General features: G+C 38.2%; 1 protein-coding gene across 1 annotated transcript in view; it reads right to left on the bottom strand.

Annotated features, from left to right (window-relative positions):
- Positions 1 to 14,532: 14,532 nt before the first annotated feature.
- spock1 (SPARC (osteonectin), cwcv and kazal like domains proteoglycan 1) overlaps positions 14,533 to 27,207 on the bottom strand; it is a 222,052-nt gene continuing 209,377 nt past the window's right edge. Inside the window, exons 8-12 of the mRNA XM_058408288.1 lie at positions 23,732 to 23,848; positions 23,294 to 23,515; positions 23,054 to 23,116; positions 18,560 to 18,697; positions 14,533 to 18,125 (exon numbers count right to left, since the gene is read on the bottom strand). Of these exons, the coding sequence (XP_058264271.1) occupies positions 17,923 to 18,125; positions 18,560 to 18,697; positions 23,054 to 23,116; positions 23,294 to 23,515; positions 23,732 to 23,848 (743 nt within the window). The 3' untranslated portion in view covers positions 14,533 to 17,922. The remainder of the gene's footprint in view (positions 18,126 to 18,559; positions 18,698 to 23,053; positions 23,117 to 23,293; positions 23,516 to 23,731; positions 23,849 to 27,207) is intronic.

Below are 27,207 nucleotides of genomic sequence, written 5' to 3'. Positions count from 1 at the left end.
GATAGATAGATAGATAGATAGATAGATAGATAGATAGATAGTTGATGGGCAGTGGTAGCGCAAGTGGTTAAGACTCTGGGTCGTTGACCAGAAGAGTGGGGTTCGAGTCCCAGCAGTGCCAAGCTGCTGCTGTTGGGCCCTTGAGCAAGGCCCCCAACCCAGGGGTGCCACATCATGGCTGACCCTGCGCTCTGACCCCAACCCTCCAAGGATGGGATATGCAAAGAAAGAATTTCGCTGTGCAGTAATGTGTATATGTGACAAAGACAACTTAACTAGATCGGTAAATCATCTGTTCTGAAAAGCACTGAACTGAACTGAATTGAATATCTAACATGGATTTAGTTCATCTATCCCTCATCTCCTCTTATTTCCAAATAGCTAAGACTAAGGACTAGTTGCTACAGAAATCATTATAAAAGTCAGCTCATAGCATTGGTGTCCAGTGTTGGGCTTTAAGGAGATAAATAGTCAGAAGATCATGAAGAGATAAACTTTAACGTCCATCAAAAAATGCAGTTTAGGGGCTGATCACTTAGTTCATCTGAGTGCATGTCTCTTGTTAAAAGCACTATTAAAACAATTTTAAGTATCAAAATGAGAAGAATAAAGAACACAAAGCAAAGAAACTGAAGGAAGTGTTGAGTGATTACTTCCAGAGGCTGTCTGTCATTTTCTGTAAATGGGGGCTGAATTTCAAACACAGCCCTTGTTAAAATCCTTTTCAGCCACTGCACCCCTCCTGGGACTCACTATTCGTCTTTCAGAAGATTTACACGCACTCCATTTTCATATTGCGTGTGTCATACTGAATGTCAGACTGGAGTTTCTTGGAAGTGAATGATGAACTCAGCCCCGGCTCTGTCTCGCCTCTTTCTGCGCCTCAGTGAGCACCATCCAGAACAGATGAGCTTTTAAAAAAACATCACTGTCCTTTATTTTATGCCTCTTACTACCCCTGCTGCAGAGCTGAGCCGTACTGGGGGTTGTGGAACTGGGACCCAGAGGGTAGCCAATTTGCATGCTGTTAAAAATAAAAGATGCATTATGGGGTAAAGGATGAAGATTCTAGGTTTAGTTTAATATTATGGTAAAGCACAGGCCAAACTGGTTATACTGGTAGACTCGCTAAATTATTTTTACTGCTGCCTTATTACTTTTCTAATCTAAAAAAATGGCTTTTCTAATTGCCTTACTGTTGTGCATTGCTAAAAAGAGACTTGGTAGAAGTAATTAAGTTTCTTATTCCATGGTCTGCTAGTTTGACAAGCTTGGGCTGTGTTCTGTAGGTGGTCAGGCCAAGCTGGATGTTTTTTAAGCAGCGAGAACATTATTAGAGTGAGACATCTCCTACAGAAACTCACTGAGATTGTGGAGACTTGTGTTGCTGAATCTCCTGTGTGTGTTATTATTGTTCTGTTTTTGTCCTCTGGCTGTGTCGCTGCTGCTGCTGCTGCTGCTCCTTCTGGTGTGTGAGTGTGTGTCTGAGTGTCCGTGTGTGTGTGTTTTTGAGTGTCTCTGTGTGTTTTAGAGTAACTGTGTGTGTGTGTGTGTGTGTGCAGGAAAAAGAGCAGTAGCTGATTTAACAAACTGATACACCTCACTTGCATAATGTGTGTGTGTGTCTGTGTGTGTTTTTGTTTCTGAGTGTGTATTTTTGAGTGCTTCTGTGCATGTGTGTGTGTGTGTATCTTTGTGTGTGTCAGTGTGCATGTTTTTGGTTCTTTGTGTGTGTGTGTGTGTTTTGAGTGCCTGTGTGTGTCTGTGTGTGTGTTTCTGAGCATATGTGCGTTTCTGAGTGTGTGTGTGTTTGAGTGTGAGCGTGTTTCTAAGGGTGGGTGTGTTTCTGAGGATGTGTGTGCATGTGTGTGTGTGTTTCTAAGCGTGTGTGTATTTATTTTTTTTTGAGTGCGTGTGTGTGTCTGTGTGCGTGTGTTTCTGAGCATATGTGTGTTTCTGAGTGTGTGCATGTTTCTAAGAATGTGTGTGTTTCTGCGGGTGTGTATGCATGATGCTACCGCAGTAACGACACACTGCAGGAAAAAGAACGCTTGCTGATTTAACAAACTGACACACCTGACTCGCATAACCTACACTCGCAAAAAGAAATAAAAAAGAGAGAGAAAAGTTATTTCCATTTCCCTGTAGAAACCTATATCATTGTTTCCATTTGAGACACTATAACACCTTTATGAAGAATTGCCTATGCAAATAACCCACAAAGTGTATATGCAGATAATGCAGCTGATGCGGGTGAGTCAACCAACAGCCTTTCATATAATCTGTATATTTTTTTTCCCGCAGCCTTTTAAAGCAAACTGTAGAGCTTGTACCGTAATTGCTGTGAATGGACTGTGACTAACCACCATGACTCCCCTGCTCCACTTTACTATAAAAGGGTTATTCTAAATGAAAACAGAAGCTGAATTTAATTTGTTAGATCCACTCAGGGAATAAATGGATATAACCTGCTTGCTGGTGCATCGATTTTTCTCTTTTTCTGGTTTAGCATGAAAGGACGCCACATGCATATTACGGGCCGCATCTAATTCCCGAGTGAATGCGCCACTCCATTTTGTTCTAAATAAATCAATCAGAAAGAGAGAGAGAGAAAGAGAGCAAGAGAGCAAGCCTCAGAAACACATTTTATCGTTTTATTATGCCCTTGTTCAATATCCCCTCATGATGCAGAGGTGTGAATCAGTTATGTCACACGAGTACCTACTTCCATCACAATGGGAGTGGACGTTTAAATCAAAACGCTCTTGCCCTTGGCTGCAAGACTGGTATATTTCAAGAGTGTCAAACTCAAGTCTTCAAGTTTCCTATAGATATTTTTTTTACCACACACCAAATTGGAAATGACTTGTGTTAAATCAGGTTTGTTAAAATTCTTTAGTATTTTGGATCCCCAGAACAGGAACTTGACTCCCGAGCTATGATTGAAGCAGTGTTGGTTGTTATATGCACAACCTCTTTCTTCAGCCAGACGGCAGAAAGTCTGGACTCCACAGACAACGTCTGACTGACATGTAGAGCAACCAGTCACAATTCGTTTTGATTAGCGTCATGTTTAGCAGTGTGGAAGTGTAAAGTTAATGTCCCTACAAAAAAACAGACCAGCATGCAAACAAGGCAAGTAAGAAAGTCAGGCAATTTAATAAGCCATTAAGTGCTCATTGCCAAAGTTTATGGCTTCCTTCTTCCAGGAGGGAAGTAGAGCATCACAACGGAAATTGGACCGCTAAAAATGCAACAAACACCTCTCAGAAATCCTGTAGAATCAGATAACAATTTCTAAACTCCAGAAATGTGTGCAATATGCATCAGAAAGTCCGCTGACAGTTCATGCGCATGACGTCTGGGGCTGAGACTAGTCTAACTAGCTAATTTTTAACCTAGTTAGCATATTTTTGTTACACGCATTGCAGTCAGTGATTCACTGAAGGTGTCTGCAGTTGTTCCAGAAAACTTCGAGTGATTTAATTAGTGCCATGGTTCCAGTAAGTTAAGCTTTGTTTAGTGTATTGTAGTGGAATGAAGTGGTAAAAAGAAAATTGTTTTTCCCGTCACCGATGTTTTTAATATTTAATCAAACCCACCACCATTATCTGTCTATTAACATAAATTTTCAGGGAAATGCTTCACTATAAACTCAATTTTAAACTTATCCAATTTGCATATTTATACAAGCAAATATCAAAACTGAATATTTCTTCCTCGTGTTGTCTCAGGGAGTTTTTCTGTTGCCTTTGGCTTGCTAATTAGAGATAGATATCTATATTTTTTTTCTATATTCTTTGCCGTGAAGAGGTGTATTTGGTCTGCAGCAATGTTTAGGTAGGTGGTATGTGTCATAGTAACATCTACATGAATGCCACGACCCAAGGTTTCTCAGCAGAACATTGCTCAGAGCATCACGCTGCCTCTGCCTCCTTACCTTCTTCCCATAATTCATCCTGGTGCCATTTCTTCCCCGAGTAAGCTATTCACATGCACCTGGCTGTCCACATGATGTAAAAGAAATCATGACTCATCAGACCAGGCCATTTTTTTCCATTGCTCCTTGGTGCAGTTCTGATGCTCACATGCCCATTGTAGGAGCCTTCGGTAGTGGACAGGGCTCAGCATGACTGGTCTTTGTGTTCTGACACATTTTACATTTTATAGCTAACAATTTGTGCTATAGTAGGTCTTTCATAAGACTGACCAGACAGGCCTTTGCTTCCCATGTGCATCAGTGAGCCTTAGGCCCCTATTCCCCTGTTGCCAGTTCACCAGATGTCCTTCCTTAAACCAATTCTGGTAGGTACTAACCACTGTATACCAGGAGAACACACACAAACTGCTGTTTTGGAGAAGCTCTGATACAGTCGTCTAGTTATCATCACAACTTATCCTGGTTAAGATCCAGAGCCACTGCCAGAGGAAGTAAGGAAAGGCAGGAATACACCCTAAAGGTTGAAGGAAACTGGAGAACATAGAGGAAACACATATGTACAAGGGAAGAGAGGAATCTGAGCCAAGGTTAGAAAATCCTGTAGTTGTGAGGTTGTGACTTTTCCTGCTGTATCATATTCTTCTGTTTTGGAAAGGGAATTGCATTCATTTGTGTAACTTTCTGGGCAAGTTCTGCTGCAAAGGTATAAAATTATATTACCTCAATTGTTTAGTCCTCTAAGGGCTTATCTTCTGATCTTCCATGTAGCTGAGGGGGAAAAAAGAGATGGTTGTTAAGATGGTGATGATGATTACTCCAAAGGGAAATGGGGTAGGTGGAGGAGTTAATGATGACATGGTAGCATGTGCCATATACTGTACATCTACATTTTGGTCCCCAAGGTACAAACAGTGTAAATGTACAACAGTGCTGTTAAAGATCTTATAATGCACCTTTGGGTATGTGCCGTAAAACTAAAGGTACCTTGGTTGCCATGGTTTAGTACCCTTTTTTTGTACTGTATATGACATTTTGCAGGGACTGTCAGGTTCCCTATTGGTGTGACGGAAATATTGGTAATGGTTAAAAAGCTGGAACAGCGCTACTACGTTCCATTTGGGCAAATACCATGCGAGTGGAGATATTTTCTATTCCTTTCCATCATTTCTCTCGTTCTCAATTTCCCTTTTCCCTCACACAGACACATCATTTCATCCTAGTTAACTCTCTTCAATGAACAGAATGAGATGATGCAGCGTCTTTTCTGACAAGCCCGACTTAGACCAGGATCTGTCCCAGATGACACCGCAATCCATCACTCTGGGTTAAGCATTATTCGCCGTCCTTAACTGTCAGTCAGTGCCGTGTCCGCGGCTTCATCCTCCTGATAAACACACATTTGCAGTTCAGACAGGGAGGCCTCCTGTCTGACATCACATTGACTATCTGACACCTGCTGCCCAAACATGCGTGATAACAAATAGGGTAGTGACTCCACACAAAAGGTGGAATGGTACCGCACACATCGGCAGCAATTCATCACTTGTAATTGCACATACCACCTTGTTTATCTTGTGTAGTGTGGCTACTTCCGATGCATCGCAGGTTGTAGTGTGTACAGGGATTTGCTCTGCTCTTGCACCACCAAACCTGATCTCACTAATTAAACCACCATGTTTTAGAAGGAGGATAGATCATTAGTAAAAAAAAAAAAAAAATCTGGCTGTGTTGTACACATGAGACTGGGAGCTGTGATGAAGTTTAATAGAGGAAATTGTAAATCTTGCTATAGAATATGCTGGCAAACAAACAAACAAACACATATATTGCTATGACTCCTTCTGCACAATGTCGAACTGTTTATACATTTCACAGGTGATTAGTGTGACTTAAGTTCAAAATGGAAGTCAATGAAGCCTAAAGCAGAGAAGGTTATGCATATTCAGAGTCAGGTTACGCAGCTGTTTAATTACATTTTTTTGGGTGTGTCATTCAGATTATGCAGATTACCACCATGCAATTCCCTCTTCTGAAGTTTCTTCACGAGTAGAGAAAAATACGATATTTTAACAGCATTTAGATCACTGCCTGTATACACAAACATTTGCCTTTTAGCCCAAATATAATCAGTGGATAGGAATTGAAAACTGAAGAAGCAGTGAATGCTTTTTTTTTAATGTCGACTGTAATTAAAAGACTAACAAATCTAAATGGAGGAAAATATTGAAATGAACGTCTAATACGACTGTAATATATCGCCAGAATATTGCAGAATGAATAATTAAAGTAATTTAGCAATTATTACTGCAGCAATCCCTATTTATCATAATTAGCCGTGTGATTTAGCATTTTATTATTAATATTATTAATAGCAGATTCTTTATTAATGTTTATTTTTTTACTTCGTTTTTTTTATTACTTAATTTTTCATAATCCTTTTTAATTTCCTTGAAAGGTTAATATGCAAACAAATTAATGACAAAGATATTAAATTGAGGTGGAACATAATGTGGAACAAAGTACAACCCTATGTTCAATAAAATCAAATATTTAAAAAAAGATATAGCATATATAGCATATATATATATATATATATCTATATGCTAGACAGGTATCAGCTCATGATAGCACATTTATGCTCATGGTGCTGTGAACCTGTAGAAAACCCATGATGAAATGGGGACAAAATGCATGTAAACTTCCCATTCTAACACTTATAACACAACCTTTTTAACACTGGATCACCTCAATATATGCATATATATATATATATACATATCAATTTATCTACTTGCACCTATATTTTCATATTCTAACACCTATTTTCATATTTTATTTTTTATTTATATTATATTTTTATTTACACCTATATTTTCATATTTTATTTTATTTTTATTTATGTATATTATATTTTATTTTACTTTATTTTCTATTTTTATACTTTTAAGATAATCTAGTTTTATCTTTATCTTTATTTTTATGGATCTCTTTCTCAGTACTTTTTTTTATATATGTTTACATACCGGACAGTCGTGAAAAAACATTTCACTGCATGTCGTACTGTGTATGTATATGTATGTGACAAATAAAATTTGAAATTTGAATTTGAATTTGAATTTGAATTTGAATTTGAATTTGAATTTGAATTTGAGTTTTGCACCACTGTGCAGCTCATTTCTGCTTAACACTGATATGTAATTAAAACTGCTAATAATATTGATGCACCAAAATTAATATCAAACTAGAGAGAATGATTTGCTTGAAAGGAAGGACTACAGTGATCAGAATCTGTAGTTTTACAGACATTTGCATATAGAGAAATTTGACCATTTGTCTGTAAAAGTACAGAGTCAATCACTATCCCTCTGATATGCAGTACAGCTTGCGTATTGAGGCAACTTGCCAATCACACAAATGGCCATTTGGTTCACTTAATGAGGTACAGGTGGAATAGTCTAATCAGGTCCAAGTCCCCTTTATAACAAATCTTAATTCAAAGCTTTGACCATTGCATAAAATCTAGATTTAGTTACCCTCTTGTGTTTTCCGTTCCATGAGACATGAGGCAGATGGTCATGGCAGGTTGCAGGAGGACATGCTCTGTGCCACAATCTCCATTCACTGGCGGAAACCCACTCTGTTGAGCCTCGACTGCAGGCTAGGTTTCAGCTGGTTTCCTTCGCTTGACTTCTGTCAGAACCTGTGGGATGCCGTGAGTCACATCAGGAGACATCATGCCTGTCTGCCTGCCAGTGACCCTTCTGCACTAATGAAATAATTCCAGCTTGACTTCCTGGTTGGGTTTATTGTATGTTATTGAGTGATGTGTAGTGGTAGATGTTTATTAAAACAGGGCTGTAGCTAAAGGCTTTTACATTACATAACCTCAAGAACTAGAGTTAATGGCAGGATTAGTCGTTCAACATTATCCATTTAGCAGGTAATGTCTGATAGATAGCTAGTTTGGTGTGATTGATATTAACAGTAAACTTAACACAGTTCAGAAGTACCAGTGATGATAGGTACAGGTAAAAATTGTAATGTAACTGCAAATCTAGCCCTCTAACACACACACACACTACTCTGTCTCTTTTATTGAGTAAAATATTTTGCTTTATATATGTCTGAGCATGTACTCATCTTCATTTCACTCCCTTACTCTTCCTTATTAATGACTTAAAAAATGCATACATTAAAAATGCCATGTACCCAGCAGCTAATGTTTAACTGCAATTAACAAGCTGATTTGGCCAGCAACATTATGTTTACATTTTCTAAGCAACTAATTGCCCTCATAAACGCTCCTATTTATCCTACATCATACATTTCTAAATAAACTCAAACATTTATATCATGGCTGAGGTTGAAATCTGGGTTGCAGCACCACATCTAAACATAGCTGGTGATTAATCTGTGGGCAAAACCTTAAGCATCCTTCATAGCTGCTCTGAGGTCACTTAAGAACTGATCATCACTGCTGATTAGTGTGCAGTGCACTGTTTCTGTATGTTTCATATGGAATTTAATGAAATTATACCTCCCTTTTTTTTTTTTTTAACACAATCATCTTAATTGAACTGTCATTGAAGAGAATATGAGTCTGAAGAGAATATGAAATTGAAGGCTGATTTTTTAATTCTTATTTTAAAGAATTAAACTGACAGATTACTTTTGCTACATTCTCCATCTGTAGCCATCGGCTACGTAAAATAAAGGTTTACGTACTATACATCCCACTCCCAAGCTCCCAGTGTGACCACTTCTTCTTTCCGGACCTGCCTGATCCATCCAGATGCTCTACTCCTGGTTGGAGTCTCATCACTTGGTGGAGCTTACTGATGCTGTGGATGGATCTGTATGGACAGCCTGTGACCAGGCGACAGCCATGGACAAAGCCACTTGGAGACTATTATACCATCACAGATCTGCCGTTACATCTGTCAGCTCGCGACAGCAAGGAATTAAGTGTCTATAATGAACTCAGAAACTATTCTGACCTAATAGTTCCCCATAAGCCCTTGGTTACTGTTGTAGAAAGGACATTATTTATTTACATTTACATTATTTCCTGTCCAGTGTCACCCAAATGAGGATGAGGTTCCCTTCTGAGCCTGGTTCCTCTCAAGGTTTCTTCCTCATTTCATGACAGGGAGTTTTTCCTTGCCACATGCTTGCTCATTAGGGATAAAATGGGGATAAAATAGTAAGTTTAATGTAAACTTTATCATTTTTTTTCTCCTTCTCTCTGTTTCTATACTTCTGTAAAGCTACTTTGAGACAATGTCCATCGTTAAACGCGCTATACAAATAAACTGAATTGAATTGAAAGGGACACTGAGAGTGAAGGAAATTGAGTGTGTGAGTTGAGGTGTGTGTTGTAGTAGTAGTAATAGTAGTAGTAGTTGTGTGAAGGGTTTTCCATTCGCATGCTTTCTCTATTGTCCAGAAATAAGAGTGAATGTAGGTAAAAGAAAAAAAAATTATACGAAACATAAAATTTTCCATTCTGTGTCTATCTCTCTCTCTCTCTCTTTCTCATACATACACACATAAATCGCCCTTTGAGATTCTGCTAGTATCTGTTATTATACCTAGCAGACAGAAAGAAAATGAAGAATCAGCTCATTTACACTGTAAGTGAACTTAATGACTGAGATGTCATAAGCAGTGAAGCTTCCCTTCTCTTTTAGCACTTTATTTATTTATTTATTTATTTATTTATTTGTCTAATTATCTATTTATTTATATTTTTCAAGCAAACCGACTGATCTCCAGAGACATCCCGCCACCTATAGCCTGGGGTCATTTAAATACTAATAATAAGCAGGATGTTTTTGTGTGAGAGGTGACAAAACATCACAACCCTAAAGCAGACAGCGTTCTTCTTCCCAGAGGCCAGGCGTGTGCATACATTTGTCATTGCACCGCTTTAGTTTGTCACTCACTCCTACCTTGTTCTTCTTTGTTCATTTTTCACTCTAATCTCAGCGGTCGCATTGCTGTCTCATCCCTCTCTCCTCTCCTCTCTTCTCTTCTTCTCCCTAAGAGAGATGGAGTGAGGTACTGTGCTCCTGCGCTGAAATATTAAGTGGATTAATGAAGAATTTAACAGCTGCAGAGACATAAATATAACACAACAACATAGAGGGAAGTTCGAGCTTGCTGGTAATGGATATATCTAAATCTTTACACTTTAATACACTCACTAAGACTGTATTTCAATTTTATGCATTTTTACACAAAGGTCAGAGTCTAGTGGATGAGTATGTGAGTGCAATATATTGTGCCAAGGGGGGCTTTTATTTTTTAAAACGACTGAATGAATTGTGCCAGAACTGTAAGTTGTTAGCATTAGCTTTTATTTATTTTAAAGGAGTTTGCTTACTTACTGTCAGGCGAGGGAATAAAGGCTCCTCATGGTCACTTCATCAAATATTTTATGATGTGTTCATGACCATTTGGGAATTTCTGACCCCCAAGTTAGACTCAAGTAGTCCACTATCTTATACCGTCTACTCAGGAAGTCATAGTGTAAATATGAACAAGATCATGAACAGAAAATCACCATGAAAAGGCTTAAAGGTCATGTTGATTGATTTCCTTTTAAATCAGAACATGATGTCTGGAAGTGCTTGACTGATTTACACATCAATACACCACATTCCCCCACATTAAATAGACTTAATAAAAGCTTAGTGGACCTCTTTTTTAGTTGGCCAACACTAAAGATTTCCTACAGCCTCGGTCATCCATGCTTGTCCACTTTAACGAGGGTGAAATTGTAGATAATGAGACGCTGTGCGTTTTTTTGAGTCGTGCTATACAGGTTTGATCCGGGGTCAATCATCAGCGATGATGATGATGACGATGATGGTCATCACTAAGGAATCAGTGAAGCATCTGAGTAGTAGGCTAAAGAATGAACTTTATTACAGTTATTTAAATATTTATTATCTAAGGTATTATAGAAGGGTTGTTCAAACCCTAACTTAGTAAAATACTCAAAAATGCAAACTTTTCCCCAATTCTACTTTATTTGAAATAAATATGAAATGAATCAAAGGATGGGTGGAAAAGCTATGAGTGGATACACAATTGCACATGACTGTGTAGGGGACAGTTATAGAAAGCAAATGATTTACAATCACACTCTTCAGTGTCACCCAGATGAGGATGCTTTCCCTTTTGGAGTCGGTTTCCTCTCAAAGTTTCTTTCTCATATTGTCTCAGGGAGTCTTTCCTTGATATTTACTTTCTCCGGCTTGCTCATTAATAACAAGCTGCTACTGTAGAGCAATACCCACCCTGTCAATAGTATTATTTGTGGGGACGACGTGTACATTCTAGAGAGCATTAAAGTGCATACTCTTGATATGCATTTGTATTGATTTCCGTAACATTATTGCAAAAAATCTCTAAAACTCTGGGGCACTTCTTTCATGCCTACTAGTTAATTCTACCTTAAAAATAGATTTGTTTTTTTTTTGAGACACGATGCCAGCCACAAGATACCAGAACTAGCCCAATATCCCCAACTTTACTTATTCTGTTTAACTAGAATAAGTTAAACACATTGAGCATTTTCTTTACCCTAGAGTGGACCGTGCAACGTGAAATTATTATTAGTGTATTAATAGTGTTGCAGTGGAGAAAGAAGTGCGGACTGCAGCATTATGAAAAATAAATGAACACAGAAATAACTTTCCCTCTAGATTTTTTTTTTATGTATGAAGTAAACTTTCAGAGAGGTTTTAAACATGGATGTGTCAGTGTTTGTTCCATTCAGGCCTTTCACAGATAATAGGCTAGCTGTCAAGAAGCTGTGTTTAGGAGATCTAACCCGAATAACCTGGCCCGCTTTCACAGCACAAAAGAACCTGTAGAGTGTAGAAAAGAATCCGGTCTAATCATTTCCCCATACATTGCTTTTCTTTCATGCTGCCGGTTATAAGATAACAGCTAATAATAACTAAATACAGCAGATTGATTATAATAGATGTATCGTTCTCTGGAGGAAGCAGAAGCACTGGCATATGCTGGATTCATCCGCCACACACTAGAGGCGTTTTCTAAATGTCTTTTTATTTTCTGACAGGGCCTGAGGGGGAAAGCAGTGACATGCTGAAGACAGGCGTTTAAAAGTCTCCAGATGGCGGGAAATCCCCTGAAACTGTCTTGTGAAAAGAATCATGCTGCTGTTTGTCTGATGTGAGACGGCCATTAAGTGACAGAGGAGATCGGAGATCCCAGATCAATAAACGGCTCCAGAATGGATGGGGCTTTCGAGAGCTCCCATGACAACAGTACCTGTTAGTGCTCTAAGTGCTACAAAAGAGAAGAAATGTAGAGGTGTGTGTGTGTGTGTGAGTGGGAGAAGAAAAGCAGGGTTAGAAACAGGGGTGTGTCCTGGCCTTTAGACAAATGGAGGCACACTAAAGGTTGCTGCCTAATTATCTATTGAACAGCCACATTTGTATTGCCTGATTGTTTTGTGTGTGTTTGTGTGAATAATAATGATTTTACAGTATTGGCTTGTTTGGCTCAAGAGAGTTTCATCTAAATGCCTACAGCACTGCAGTAATGATGTGTATATTAGTTCATGGCTAAATTAAAAATCTTTCTCCCTGTTACCTCTTTTGATTTGGGCCAAAAACTCTGAACAGGTGACACTTTTGCTCTTGACCAGATTGAGGTGGGAATAATTGACCGTTTCTCTGTCCAGCTGTCATTTAAACATTGTGTTTATACGTTCAACCTTCAAACTTTTGTCACTTCGCTAATCAGATAAATAAATAAAAGTCTTTAATTCACTGAAAGCTGTTTCCTTCCTCAATGAACTACATTTAAGTACATCATTTGTATTAAGGCATGTGGTTGTAATAAAGGATCTGGTACTACAGCTGAGATTTATCGTCCTTTCATGGATACTCTGTTTGTTAGATATTTCTGGATCCTCATCCTCGATCAAAGGCAGGTCCAGTTCTCGGTTCTTAACAGCCGGGGGTGGGGCCAAAATAATAATGGATATCCATTTAATCATCAGCCTTTTCTAACAAAGTGGATGAGACGTTTATACTTTCTTAGGAACACCTATACATCTGCACTTTCCTGGAGTTTTCTAATCAACTAATCAGGTCATAACTGCACAATACATGATGCAGATACAAGAGCTTAATGTTCATTCAGTTAATCAAACAGCCGAATGGATGAAAATGTGATCCCTGTGATTTTCACCGTGGCATGGTTGTTGATGCCAGATGAGCTAGTTTGAGTATTTCAGAAATGGTAAACCTGGGATTTTCATCCCAGAACAGAAATAAAAGTCTCTAGAGTTTGTACAGAAGTTGTGAAAAACCAAAATAATTCCTCAGAGTAAAGAGGCTGAAATACCTCATTGATGAGGGAGATCAGATTGGTCCGAGCTTACAGGAAGTCTTTAGTAACAAATAAACACTACCACTGTGGTGAGCAGAAAGGCATCTCAAAATGCACAACATATCAAACCTTGAGGTGAAGCTTCAGTCTGTCTTCACCTGACCAGTTTTTGATGAGTCTGTGCCCATGAAAACCTCCTCGATCTTGACTGACAGGAGTGAAACCTGACGTGGTTTTTAGCTCATCCACCTCATGATTTGATGCTTTGTGCATGCCGAGATGCTTTTCTGATCATCACAGTAGTAAAGAGTGATTATTTGTGTTTCTATTTCCTTCCTGTCTGGCCATTTTCCTCTAACATCAAGAAGGCATTTTTTACCAACAAAACTGTCAGTCACTCAACAATCGGTATACCAGATGCTCTTTTGTGTGAAAATCACAGGAGGTCTGCAGTTTCTGAAATACTCAAACCAGCCAATCTGGTACAATCTGGTTAAAGTCACAAAAACCATACGTTTTCCCCATTCTGATGTTTGATGTGAACATTAACCAAAGCTCTTGTCTAGTTTCTGCATGACTTATTTGAATTGAGCTGCTGTCACAGGATTGGCTGATTAGATAACTGTATGGATGTCACATTGGATGGTGAGTGTATGTTGTCAGCTTCCTGAAATCTATGGAGGTATAAAAATAACAAAAAGCATAGGTGTCGTGTCTAGTTGAGACCATTAGCTTTGTGTGATCTGTCAGTTTGGAGAATCTCTAGGAAAAAAAACCCACTTATTTGCCTGTCTGGTACCAGCGGAAAAAAGCTATGACAAGCATCAAACACATCGAAAGAGTGAGATCCTCGCATAACAGATATCATTAAGGATGAGTGGTTATGACTGATGACATCCCTTTGGCTCTTCACATCTGCAAAGCTCCAAATCGACTTTCCCCGACTCAAACTCCAGAGCATTCAAAACAAACCCGTGGGTGGCTCATTTCCTATCAATATTACATCCCTTAACTGCTCATTCAGCTCCCTGTATGGTAAATCTGACAGTAATTACTCAAAAATAATTTGCTCTAAGCTGCTGCACAATTTAAAACTCTTACCAAGCAAATCAAGCCTTAACACACTATTGACTGTGCATGAAAAGCCATTATTGAAAATCATTGGCAACCTAATTCATTTCGAGAGAAAACAAATAAAGAAAGGAAGGAGCCGGAGAGAAAGTGGACAAGGACAGACTCCAGATTTATTCAGACAAACATTTTTTTCATGAAACCGTTTTACAGATGAAATTTTTAGGAAAAATCAAATCCCAAAAAAAAGGGGGAAAGAAATAAAACCTGAACAAACAGAAAGGGATTCAGCCCAGAACATCAACATTCCAGCAGGACTCAGGAGCAGGGAGAGGAAAGGAGGGAAAAGAAGACAGGCATAAAACTGAGAACACTAGTACACACTCTGAAAGAGAGAGAGAGAGGAAGAGGAGATTAGAGAGAGAGAGAGAATAGGAGAGGAAAAGGTCTACATTACAGTTAAGACTACAGGGGACTTATACACCCAATATCTGCAATGCAAATGGACAAAGCCACACTACTGTATTATATTACATCATAATTTTAGTACTCTTTTATGTATTTTTTTTTTAATCTGTTGTCTTTATCGTTTTTACAAAGTAAAAAATATAGAGAATTAACAAAGAAGACTCTTGCAAATATGGCCATTTACTGTAACTGGTGCATTAGTGGTTTCTGCAATAGCATTAGCAGTACTGTGTGTGTGTGTGTGTGTGTGTATTGTAGGAATGATTACTGAATTAATAAGGTGGTTCATAGTGCATTAGCAAACCAACTGATGGTAGAATGGAGAGGGTGGAGTTTCGTGCTGAAGCAGAACAGACACAGGACTGTGGTCGGTAACAACCGAACTTCCTGCTTTCTGATGGACAATGAAGATGTCGACTGTAGAGTTATTTAAAGTCAGCGTTGTCAAACCGTCCCTGCTAGGAACCCTCCATTAAACTATAAACTCAATCCCAAGGATCTCAAGTACTTCCTGAGTGTGAGAGTTCAGCAAACTCTTTCTTTACCATTGAAAACTGAAAATCTAGACAAATTTCCATTCAGTTATTCTAATAAACTCTACTTCACACTCTCTTGAACCAAACAAACATCTTTATCCACTCCTGTGCATGATAATGTGTAAAGTTACATCAATAAATATATATATATCCTGAATAATAACTCAATAATGGGTTAGGATTTTTTTTTTTTATCAATGAAACAAATTTATAAAATAATAAAAAATTACAGACCCCTGGTTAGACCTCCTTGGACCCCGAGACTCAACGCCTTGAGAACCACTGATCAGACATGCAAACTGAATTTGCTGAAGTGTATTTGTATGTCAAATATAGATAACAGATAAGCATTACTATATATATCCTTATCATCACCATCATCACCATCATTATTATTTCTCTCTCTGTCCATCACAAATGCCAATAAATATCCCATTGATGCGTGTAAATGTGGCTCTGAGAGACAAAGACAAATCCACTGAGCTGAATGCCGTGATCTAATCACTTCTGCTATCAGCAAATAAATGCACTATAATCCGTCTCCTCAATGATCAGACTCCACAGAGGGGCATGTCATTATGATTAAGCTTATGTGACAGCTTGAATCTGATTTATTAAACCCAGAGCTCAGGTCTGACTCTTAGAGCCTTGAAACGTCCCTTTAAAACCGACAGAACTGTTTAATCACCAACTTTCTCACCTAGTCTCATGCTGGACGTTTATACACGGAGTATGATTTATCTCTGTAGGATGGAAAAGAGCTAAGTCCTAATAGTTTCTATTCAAAACTATGCAGTTTTTTGTTCTTTACACACCATACGGACGGCTGAGCACAGCGGAATAAACTGCATTTATAACATCCATTTTTCTTAAGAGTCTGTCAAAATAAAATGTTGCCTGCTTTGAAAGGAAGTTGGGAAAAAAAAAGTGCTACAGCCAGGTTAACAAAAGCACCCAGCTTGACATTGAAGAGGCCATAAAGAGATTTTGTGTCCATCCATTATTTCTATTTCAGAATAAGAGAGCATTTAGTGGAATTGTATGGTATGTAACTTGATGGTGTGTCATGCACACACTCACTGCTGGGGGAAGGTTCCTAGACTTTCTTGGAAACAAAATTTGAACATAAATATGCAAGAATGACTGAAAAGGAATGATTGCATAAAGGAAACATTTTTACTTGGGTCGGATGTGGTGAAGGTTTGGCTACTAATTGGTTTGGACTCACACACAGACACACACTTTTCTGCTTTTCCATTGGACAGTGTGGTATGGGACGGTATGGTATGGAATTCAGAACTATCTGCATCCTGGTTCAGTACCTGTGTCCATTTCCATAAGGGTACTTAGGAAAATCGGAGCAGTTCTCTAGAGGTTGTAAGGTGATCACATCCCGGGAAATGCCAATGCTAACATCCAAGACTAATGATAATTGCAACAATGGGGGAGCTTCATGGTCTGCTTTTCCATTTGGAATTATGTGGAATCAAAAAACAGTCCTGTAGCTCCTTATTTTAATTATGGGTGACTCATGGAACGATACAATGACAATTATATTTCAACAGTCAAAGCTTTACACCATTTCTAGCTCCCAGTTTGGTGTTCCTTCTGCCTTGGCAAGAAGGGAAACCCAAAGGATTAGCAGATTAGTTACAGTACCATAAGATCACTGTACCACACTGTCCAGTGGAATGGAAACTTTTGTTAATAGAGATTTGTGGTAGCACTGTGGCGACCATCCAGCAACAGAATGAAGCAGAGCATCAGCAAACAACAGCAGTATCACAAAATAAAATGCTCATTGGCTTTCTATTAGCCACCAGCTGAAAAAAAAAAAAAAACATCACCTTCTTCTCGCCTCCACAGTGGGGAGCATGCATAGGCCCTTCAAGAATCTCACTAGAGCCTCCTAAAACACACCAGAACCTTTCCTACATCTCGCACGCTTATTATAATCATATTTTTTTTTTACTTATTTAATGACCTTCTAAGCCACAGGAAGAACCTTCTAGTACTTCCAGGAGTCTTCTAGAAGGCTCAGGTGAGAGACTCTGGGATGGAGGGAGATGTAACGCCTCATCTGTCTGAAGAGAAAAAGAAATATTTACAGCCGCAGCTCTCAAATGGCTTCAGGAGCTCTGTGGATGGATAAAAAGAGAGAGAGAAAAGAAAAAAAAATAGAAAGAAAAGGTGGTATGGATTCCTGTAATGAAAAACAAGAGTGGGAGCAAATGGTTGCCATTTCCAGATACAGAATGTGTTTATGTAATTATGAGAGTTTTTACTGATTGATATTGTTTAGAACAGCCAGAAAAGAGGAAACACACAATTAAGAAAAGAAAATAATAATAATAATAATAATAATAATAATAATAATAATAATAATAAACAAAAATACAGGTGATGCAGGTTATAGTTATTGATGTTTTTTTTCTTTTTGAGATTCAGATCCAGAGCATGGGGTTGGAATGGCTTCAGAACTGTGCATTACAACCGGGGTCCCTGGTTGGCCAGCGGGAGATGGGGGTGGAGCTACCAGATGTAGCCAATCTCGTCTTCTTTGTCGTCTTCTTCGTCTTCATCATCTTCAATGGCCCCGCGGGGGCGGAGCCTGCCGCGCTTCTCCTTCTGTCTGCGCCGCCTGTTCTGTGGAGGCTCCTCCTCCTCCTCCTGGTCATCAAGAAGAATGACGGCTCCTCCGCTGCCAAAATCCCCTGAGGTCTCCTGATCCTCCTCTATACACACACACACACACACACAGAGCGAGATGGTGAAATAGGTTAGCAGCTGTTAGATAGATATGAGATGAGATATGACAGTGGAAGATGAATGGATAGCCGGTAGAGCAAGAAGGAAGAGTGCCATTATTTATCTATTATACTCTTTTACTGTGATGAGACAGGAAAACAGCACCATCCTGAATTATGGGTCCTCTGATGTCTCATAAAGCAAGCACAGTAAAATAACACACACACACAGACACACACACACACACACACAGGCACATGTCTGATATTCCTCATTCAGTAATGATCGTGCTTGTCTCACAGGACAGCGTCTACAGCAAACATGCTATGATGGGCTACTGTATGTGTATTGCCTTATGTACCCCACTGAAGCCATAAACCTGTCCTCACTCAGGTAAATAAGGGATTGGGCAGGAACCTACCACAGATGGGGTTGCCTTGTTTCCTGGAACCGGCAATCTCATTGCCATATTTATCAACACACCAACACTGGCCTGTGCTGCCATGACACTGTGTGGTCTTAAAGTAGCCATCCTCTGTGCAGCGAGGGACATATGCTCCTAGAGGAGATGAGAGAAGAGAAGAGAAGAGAAGAGAAGAGAAGAGAAGAGAAGAGAAGAGAAAAGGAGAAGAGGAGAGTAGAGAATTGAAGAGAACAGAAGAGAAGAGAGCAAAAAAGGAGAAGAGAAGAGAAGAGAAGAGAAGAGAAATTAAGAGAAGAGGAGAAAAGAGAAAAAATGGAGAAGAGAAGAGAAGAAAAAAGGAGAAGAGAAGAGAAGAGAAAAAAAGAGAAGAGAAGAGAAGAGAAATTAAGAGAAGAGGAGAAAAGAGAAAAATGGAGAAGAGAAGAGAAGAGAAGAAAAAAGGAGAAGAGAAGAGAAGAGGAGAAAAGAGAAAAATGGAGAAGAGAAAGAAGAGAAGAGAGGAAAAAAGGAGAAGAGAAGAGAAGAGAAGAGAAGAGAAGAGAGGAAAAAAGGAGAAGAGAAATTAAGAGAAGAGGAGAAAAGAGAAAAATGGAGAAGAGAAAGAAGAGAAGAGAGGAAAAAGGAGAAGAGAAGAAAAAGGAGAAGAGAAGAGAAGAGAAGAAAAGAGAAGAGAAATTAAGAGAAGAGAAGAGAAATTAAGAGAAGAGAAGAGAAGAGAAATTAAGAGAAGAGGAGAAAAGAGAAGAGAAGAGATGAGAGGAAAAAAGGAGAAGAGAAGAGATGAGAGGAAAAAAGGAGAAGAGAAGAGAAGAGAAGAGAAGAGAAGAAAAAAGGAGAAGAGAAGAGAAGAGAAGAGAAGAGGAGAAAAGAGAAGAGAGAAGAGAAGAGAGAAGAGAAGAGAGAAGAGAAGAGAGAAGAGAAGAGAGGAGAGGAAAAAAGGAGAAGAGAAGAGAAGAGAAGAGAAGAGGAGAAAAAAAGGAGAAAAAAGGAGAAGAGAAGAGAAGAGAAATTAAGAGAAGAGAAATTAAGAGAAGAGGAGAAAAGAGAAAAATGGAGAAGAGAAGAGAAGAGAGGAAAAAAGGAGAAGAGAAGAGAAGAGAAGAGAAGAGAAGAGAAGAGAAGAGAAGAGAAGAGAAGAGAAGAGAAGAGAAGAGGAGGAGAGAGAAGAGAAGAGATGACAGGAAAAAAGGAGACGAGAAGTGATAAGCGGAAAAAAGGAGAAGAGTAGAGAGGAGAAGAGAAGAGAAGAGAAGAGAAGAGAAGAGAAGAGAAGAGAAGAGAAAAATGGAGAAGAGAAGAAAAGAGAAATTAAGAGAAGAGGAGAAAAGAGAAAAATGGAGAAGAGAAGAGATGAGAGGAAAAAAGAAGAGAAGAGAAGAGGAGAAAAGAGAAAAATGGAGAAGAGAAGAGATGAGAGGAAGAAAGGAGAAGAGAGGAGAATTGAAGAGAAGAGAGCAAAAAAGGAGAAGAGAAGAGAAGAGGAGAAAAGAGAAAAATGGAGAAGAGAAGAGATGAGAGGAAAAAAGGAGAAGAGAAGAGAATTGAAGAGAAGAGAGCAAAAAAGGAGAAGAGAAGAGAAGAGAAGAGAAGAGAAGAGAATAGAAGAGAAATTAAGAGAAGAGGAGAAAAGAGAAAAATGGAGAAGAGAAGAGAAGAGAAGAGAGGAAAAAAGGAGAAGAGAAGAGAAGAGAAATTAAGAGAAGAGGAGAAAAGAGAAAAATGGAGAAGAGAAGAGAAGAGAAAAGGAGAAAAGAGAAAAATGGAGAAGAGAAGAGATGAGAGGAAAAAAGGAGAAGAGAAGAGAAGAGGAGAGGAGAGGAGAGGAGAGGAAAAAAAGAGAAGAGAAGAGGAGAAAAGAGAAAAATGGAGAAGAGATGAGAGGAAAAAAGGAGAAGAGAAGAGAATTGAAGAGAAGAGAGCAAAAAAAGAGAAGAGAAGAAAAAGGAGAAGAGAATAGAAGAGAAATTAAGAGAAGAGGAGAAAAGAGAAAAATGGAGAAGAGAAAGAAGAGAAGAGAGGAAAAAAGGAGAAGAGAAGAGAAGAGAAGAGAAGGGAAGAGAAGAGAGGAAAAAGGAGAAGAGAAATTAAGAGAAGAGGAGAAAAGAGAAAAATGGAGAAGAGAAAGAAGAGAAGAGAGGAAAAAAGGAGAAGAGAAGAAAAAAGGAGAAGAGAAGAGAAGAGAAGAGAAGAGAAGAGAAGAGAAAAGAAGAGAAGAGAAATTAAGAGAAGAGGAGAAAAGAGAAGAGAAGAGATGAGAGGAAAAAAGGAGAAGAGAAGAGATGAGAGGAAAAAAGGAGAAGAGAAGAGAAGAGAAGAGAAGAGAAGAAAAAAGGAGAAGAGAAGAGAAGAGGAGAAAAGAGAAAAATGGAGAAGAGAAAGAAGAGAAGAGAGGAAAAAAGGAGAAGAGAAGAGAAGAGAAGAGAAGAGAAGAGAAGAGAAGAGAAAAATGGAGAAGAGAAGAGAAGAGAAGAGAAGAGAAGAGAAGAGAAGAGAGGAAAAAGGAGAAGAGAAATTAAGAGAAGGGGAGAGAAGAGAAGAGAAGAGAAGAGAAGAGAGGAAAAAAGGAGAAGAGAAGAGAAGAGAAGAGAAGAGAAGAGAAGAGAAGAGAAGAGAAGAGAGGAAAAAGGAGAAGAGAAATTAAGAGAAGAGGAGAGAAGAGAAGAGAAGAGAAGAGAGGAAAAAGGAGAAGAGAAGAGAAGAGAAGAGAAGAGAAGAGAAGAGAAGAGAGGAAAAAGGAGAAGAGAAATTAAGAGAAGAGGAGAGAAGAGAAGAGAAGAGAAGAGAAGAGAAGAATGGACAATGCATATAGTGTTAAGGGCATCCACTTTAAGAAGCAGGCAGTTTAAGGAATGCAGTCAGTCTGGGTGCAGATACCAAAAATCTTATTAGACGACTAAGTGACACTGTGACATTAAGACATTTGAGTAATCAGTTTAGTGTGTGATCACATCCTGTCTGTCAAAATGTCCATGCTGCTTTGAGTAGATACGTGGATCATTCATTCAGTCATATACATTTCTGTATTGCTCATGCAGTGCCTTGCCATTACATAGCATTCTTTTTATTTTAGTGAGGGTTTGTCTCTTTTGACCTGGAAGAAAGAAAAAGTTGTTGTCATGCTTTTATCCTTACTTTCTCGCGCTGTGGTTTTAGCAGAAGCTGCAGATGGCTGAGCGTTTTTCTATACCAGCGTATCGGGGTATGTCATTCCATTATCAAACATTTTAGCCGTGACATCCTTCTGACATCTTCTGGATATTTTCCACATGAGTTTCCTGCTCAGTTCATATATCTGGTGACCTTTGGGTTTGAGTATGTGGATGAAAGGAGGTTTTTTTTTTCTTTTTTTAAAAAGATGCTCTTATTTATTTATTTATTTATTTATTTATTTATTTATTTATTTATACATTTCTTTATTTATTTATACATTTCTTTATTTATTTATACATTTCTTTCTTTCTTTATGTATTTATGTATTTATTTATTTATTTGTTTGATTGATCATTTTTCTGAGAATGGAAAATGGGAAATAGAAGATAAGAAAACGAATTCAGGTTTCAAAAGCTTCTTTTATATGAAACAATATATGTGTTTTGTGCAAATAAACTAAAAAAAGAATTGGGGTTCTTTTTTTATTTTTACTTTCAAAATGGATACAGACTGCAATTTTTGGAGGATAAAATAGTTTTAAACTTTATTTCAGGTTGAGATATGTGCAAAAGGATACCCTGTTTCAGTTCAGGAGAAGCTGTAGCTTTCCGAACTCTAGCTCAAATGTGAAGGGTTTTCCCAGACCACCGCACATGTATTATTGATTCAGGCATTAAACAATCTACGAAAAACACCATTGTGACATAAATCCAATCTGTCATACAGTATTATATCTGAACTAAATGCATCATCATTTATTTCTACCTTCTCCAGCTTTATTGATAGGGACTGTAAAGGCAGGTTTGCCCTGCATTGCGCATGAGAATGAGCAGGACGGCTGCAGCAGATTCTGGGCCTTTAGGCGGTAGATATCACTAACACTGATTGGATTTCATCGTCTAAAATGTGACACCCACACACTCACCCATATTAATGCACACTCAGGCGATTGTTTTTCAGCCTGTGTTATGGCATGAGTTATGAAGCAGTTATGATTGTGTGGGATTATTGATGCCCGTTGGGCCGAACAGGACCAGTGGCGGGAGCTGTGGGTGAGGGTGGCAGCTAGAGTGCACGTTATTGATCGCAGAGGAAAATATCAAGTGTGGATGCACATAAATCACACCGAAAGCCATTACGATTCAAATCAATTACAGCCCCGCTTCTGCAAGGCTCCTGCGAAGCTTCTGCAGCAAGGCACGCATGAACACACACACACACACACACACACACAAACACACACACAGATGCCCACAGTTGGTTGCATTTTGTGGATGATGGAAATTAAAACCTGTTCATTATTTTGGATGAAATAAATCTCAGGCTTAATGACTGACCCACCTATGAGAGACTTCCGTCGGCTTTGAGTGTGAATCCTATTTATTTCATTCTGACAGGGCAGACCTGGGGAAATGAGTGAGAGAGAGAGAGAGAGAGAGACACACACACACATTAGCAAATCCATGCCAATACATTTAGTTAGTGTTATAAATGTAGCCCACTTGAAGTAAAATGATCACCCCGCTTTTTCTATTTCTAGCAATTTCTCTCTCTCTCTCTCTCTCTCTCTCTCTCTCTCACCATCTGGTTTCTGGAAGCAATAGCACCACTCATTGTTGGAAAGCTTCCCGTCTTTAAAGGAGTCACAGGAGTTGAAGAGTGGGCGCATACACAGCTCGTACTTGTCCAGATAGATGGCGCTGAGCTCTGACTGGTCGAGCAGGAGATCGTAGTTCATATCCAACTTGTTGAACATCCAACCAAGAGAGTCCTTACAGATGGGGAGGATGCTGGTGTCAAAACCTATAGGACGGAGAAGAGAGATTTTTGCTGTTGCAATCATAAAGACCTAGGACTCTTAATCAAAATGTACCCATGCTGAACGTCCTTTTAGCACTCTGTCCTCTAAAACTACAATTATTTATAAGACCACTCTCCAGTGTCGTCCAACTATAAATGGTGTCTAACACTAAAAAACTCACAAACACAGCAGAAATACACACAAAGTCATGCGCTTACGTCCTTGACTGTTGTCATTGGCAGAAATCTTCAGATCTCGGTTGGCATCCATGTGCAGGACCCCGAACCAGTCCTTCAGTCTAGAGGCCAAACTCTTCAGATCAGCGTCACTGCAAGCTGGATGGACACACACACACATATGCACCTTGTCAAGCCTGGAAATCTCATTACTTTATTACCTGTAACAGAGGCACAAGATAAATTAGTGCCCCGTCTCAAGCTGGTTAGATGCCAAAGTAATGAGGCGAGACAAGAGTCCTGACTCGCAGACCTTTTTCTATTTGAAAATAATCTGTAGATGAAAGCACAACAGTGTACTGTTGCCGTCTACTGCTGGATGCCTGGAGATGAAAAGAATCCAGTAAACAGCCTTGGAGAAATACCTGCAGCTATCAAACATGCCATGTACTGATGGAGCACAATAAAACCCAACATCATAAAAACGAGCCTCTGCCAATGCGCCTTCCATTACATTTCACCTGTCTGATCTTCACTTTCATCAGCCGACGCACACCATACCGTTCAGAAGCGCAGACTTTTATTGGCTATTTGGGACAAGTTCATCTCATGCAGTTATCAGTCAGAGATATAAAACCAAAAAAATAAATAAATAAATAAAAAGCTGAGCAATAATCCTATGGTCTGAACTGCAGTGTAGACAACAGAATTGCACCCAGTGCAATAAAGGAATGGTGTGTGAGAGCGGATGAGGCTCTCAAAGCATTACACGAGACAATACGGCAAAATGTTGCAGCTCTTGGGGAAATAAAAAGAAAAAAGGATACCAAAAAATTGTAAAAAATGATATACATTACATAACATTTATTCAGTGATTTGCCCACACTGACACAAGCGTTACTGACAGATTTGTGAAGCTCAAAAACCTGTCGCCGCACATCACCTATTATCTATATTCCTGGGTCTCACCCACTGTGATGAATGAATAAGGGAATTTGGCTTATATTTGGTTTACTTGGCTCATACTTATACCCCTGTGAAACAGGAAGTCATAGTTGAACAATTTCCTGTTCCTAGTCACCCAGGTTTACTAAAATATCAATGGGAATAAATAAATAAATAACTCTATCCAGGCTCCTCGTGACCCGAAGCGTTACAGACAATGAAAATAAAATAAAATAAATAAATAAAAACTGTTTTGTTTCTAATGCTTTGATATCATTGTATGAGAGCAGAGTATTTTTGTACTTTTTTTTTTTTTTTAAGATCAAAACAAACAATAAAGAGAATTTTTTCACATCCTACTTTGCTCATATTTTTCTGCGCAGATTTTGCCATAATCTCTGGTAGGTTTCAGTCTGCCTGTTTTTAAGCACATATTAAAGAAAACACATGTGTGAAAGCAGGTGTCATACACGATCATATACAGTACATTTCTATGAGATCTTACAGTGTACAATATATATTATTTACTGTGTGTGTGTCTGTAATTGTATTTGCAAATTAAGTGCGTTTGGATGATGTTTATTTGTTTAAAAGTATTTTCAGAATATTTCAGAAAACAGATGTTGATCTGGTAATAAAAAAATATATATACATATATATATATATATATATATATATATATATATATATATATATATATATATATATATATATATATATATATATATATATATATATCTTAAGCATTATTTTTTACCCAAATGAATATGCTCTGTTGATGCTTTTTTGTTGACCAAAAATGTTGATTATTTTATACAACAGCATGAAAATAACATCTCATTAACATTTAGTCCTTATATAAATCATTGTTTACTCATCCATCAGTAATGAAAGACAGACAGCAAGAGAGACAGAGAGAGAGAGAGAGAGAGAGAGAGAGAAAGAAAGAAAGAAAGAAAGAAAGAAAGAAAGAAAGAAAGAAAGAAAGAAAGAAAGAAAGAAAGAAAGAAAGAAAGAGGTAGACATTAAGGCAGAAACAATGGCACACAGACTAGAAATGAGAGGGGGAAAAAGTGCAGAAAAGAGCATCTTCCTGTCAGTGTCCGATTCTGTGCCTCAACTCTGGACTGTGTGGAAGACAACTCAAGGTGTCTTTGTGTGTGAGAGAGAGCAAGACGAATGGAGACAGGACTTGATGTGTGTAAGTGTGTTTCTTATTCTGTACCTGTTCAAAGCTCACACCTGCTGTCTCATACATAAATGCCTGCAGGCCAAGCGCACACTCGTGTTGTGAAACCTTGGTGCCGAATTCTCCCTTTCATCCTTCTCCATTCTCACTCCTTCCCATCCTGCTGCCTTTTTATTCCTCACTGTCTGTATACTGTCCCTCCACATTATTCACCTTCCCAGATTTCTACAATGGGAAGTGTTCTGAAGTTGAAATACTTCCGCATTCCTTTGTTTTTCCCTCCATATGGCACACATCAGGGCTTTTATTCAGGGTTAAGGGTTTTTCTTTTTTAATGTATTTTTTACCACCTTCACCATATACATCAAATATATTCATATATAATAATGTTAAAGTGCAAGAACTGTCTCTGTTCACTCACTGTGCTGTATTCCTGTGATAAAATATGTGCAGCAGGAATCTATTGTTTTCTCATGAAGTACAATTCTTAAGTATATACCTCTTATACTTACACTTTCTTAGAAGATGAATAGAATAGAATAGAATAGAATAGAATAGAATAGAATAGAATAGAATAGAATAGAATAGAATGCTTTTATGGTCATAGTACAATAATACACAGTACAGTCCAAAAACATACATACATACATAAATAAATAAATAAATAAATAAATAAATAAATAAATAAATAAATAAATAAATAAATAAATACCCAGGCTTTGACCTGACTGTGAATATTCTATTCTATTCTATTCTATAGATTATGCGTATAGCAATAATAAAGGAGGAAGCCTGATTGTGAGTCATGATTCCTCTTGAGATGAATAGAATAGAATAAAAAAGAAATTGTTTATCAGTACAGTGAAATTTATTCTATTCTATTCTATTCTATTCTATTCTATTCTATTCTATTCTATTCTATTCTATTCTATTCTATAGAATAGGTTTATAGCAATAATATAGGGTAAAGTCTGTTTTTATCTGTTTGTGAGTCATAGTTGATTCATAATTGGATGAATATAAAATAGCATAGCATAGCATAGCATAGCATAGAATAGAATAGAATAGAATAGAATAGAATAGAATAGAATGAGTTTATGGCCATAGTACAATAGTACATAAGACAGTAAAAAAAAAAAATACAGGACCCAGGCTGTTTGATCTGATTCAGAGTCATAGATGCTTCCTCAGGAGATGCATATAGAATAGAATAGAATAGAATAGAATAGAATAGAATAGAATAGAATAGAATAGAATGGGTTCATAGTTATTGTACAGAAGAAAAAAAAAGGACCCAATGAATGAGGAAGATGTCTCCTCAGAACAGAACAGAATAAAAAAAGAAGAAGAAAAGAATAGAATATATTTCATTGCACTGCTAAAC

This window comes from Hemibagrus wyckioides, linkage group LG14 (genome assembly GCF_019097595.1).
Source record: "Hemibagrus wyckioides isolate EC202008001 linkage group LG14, SWU_Hwy_1.0, whole genome shotgun sequence".
Classification (NCBI taxonomy): Eukaryota; Metazoa; Chordata; class Actinopteri; order Siluriformes; family Bagridae; genus Hemibagrus; species Hemibagrus wyckioides.
Note: the sequence above shows the minus strand (reverse complement) of the source record. Positions and strands in the feature narration are given on the sequence as shown.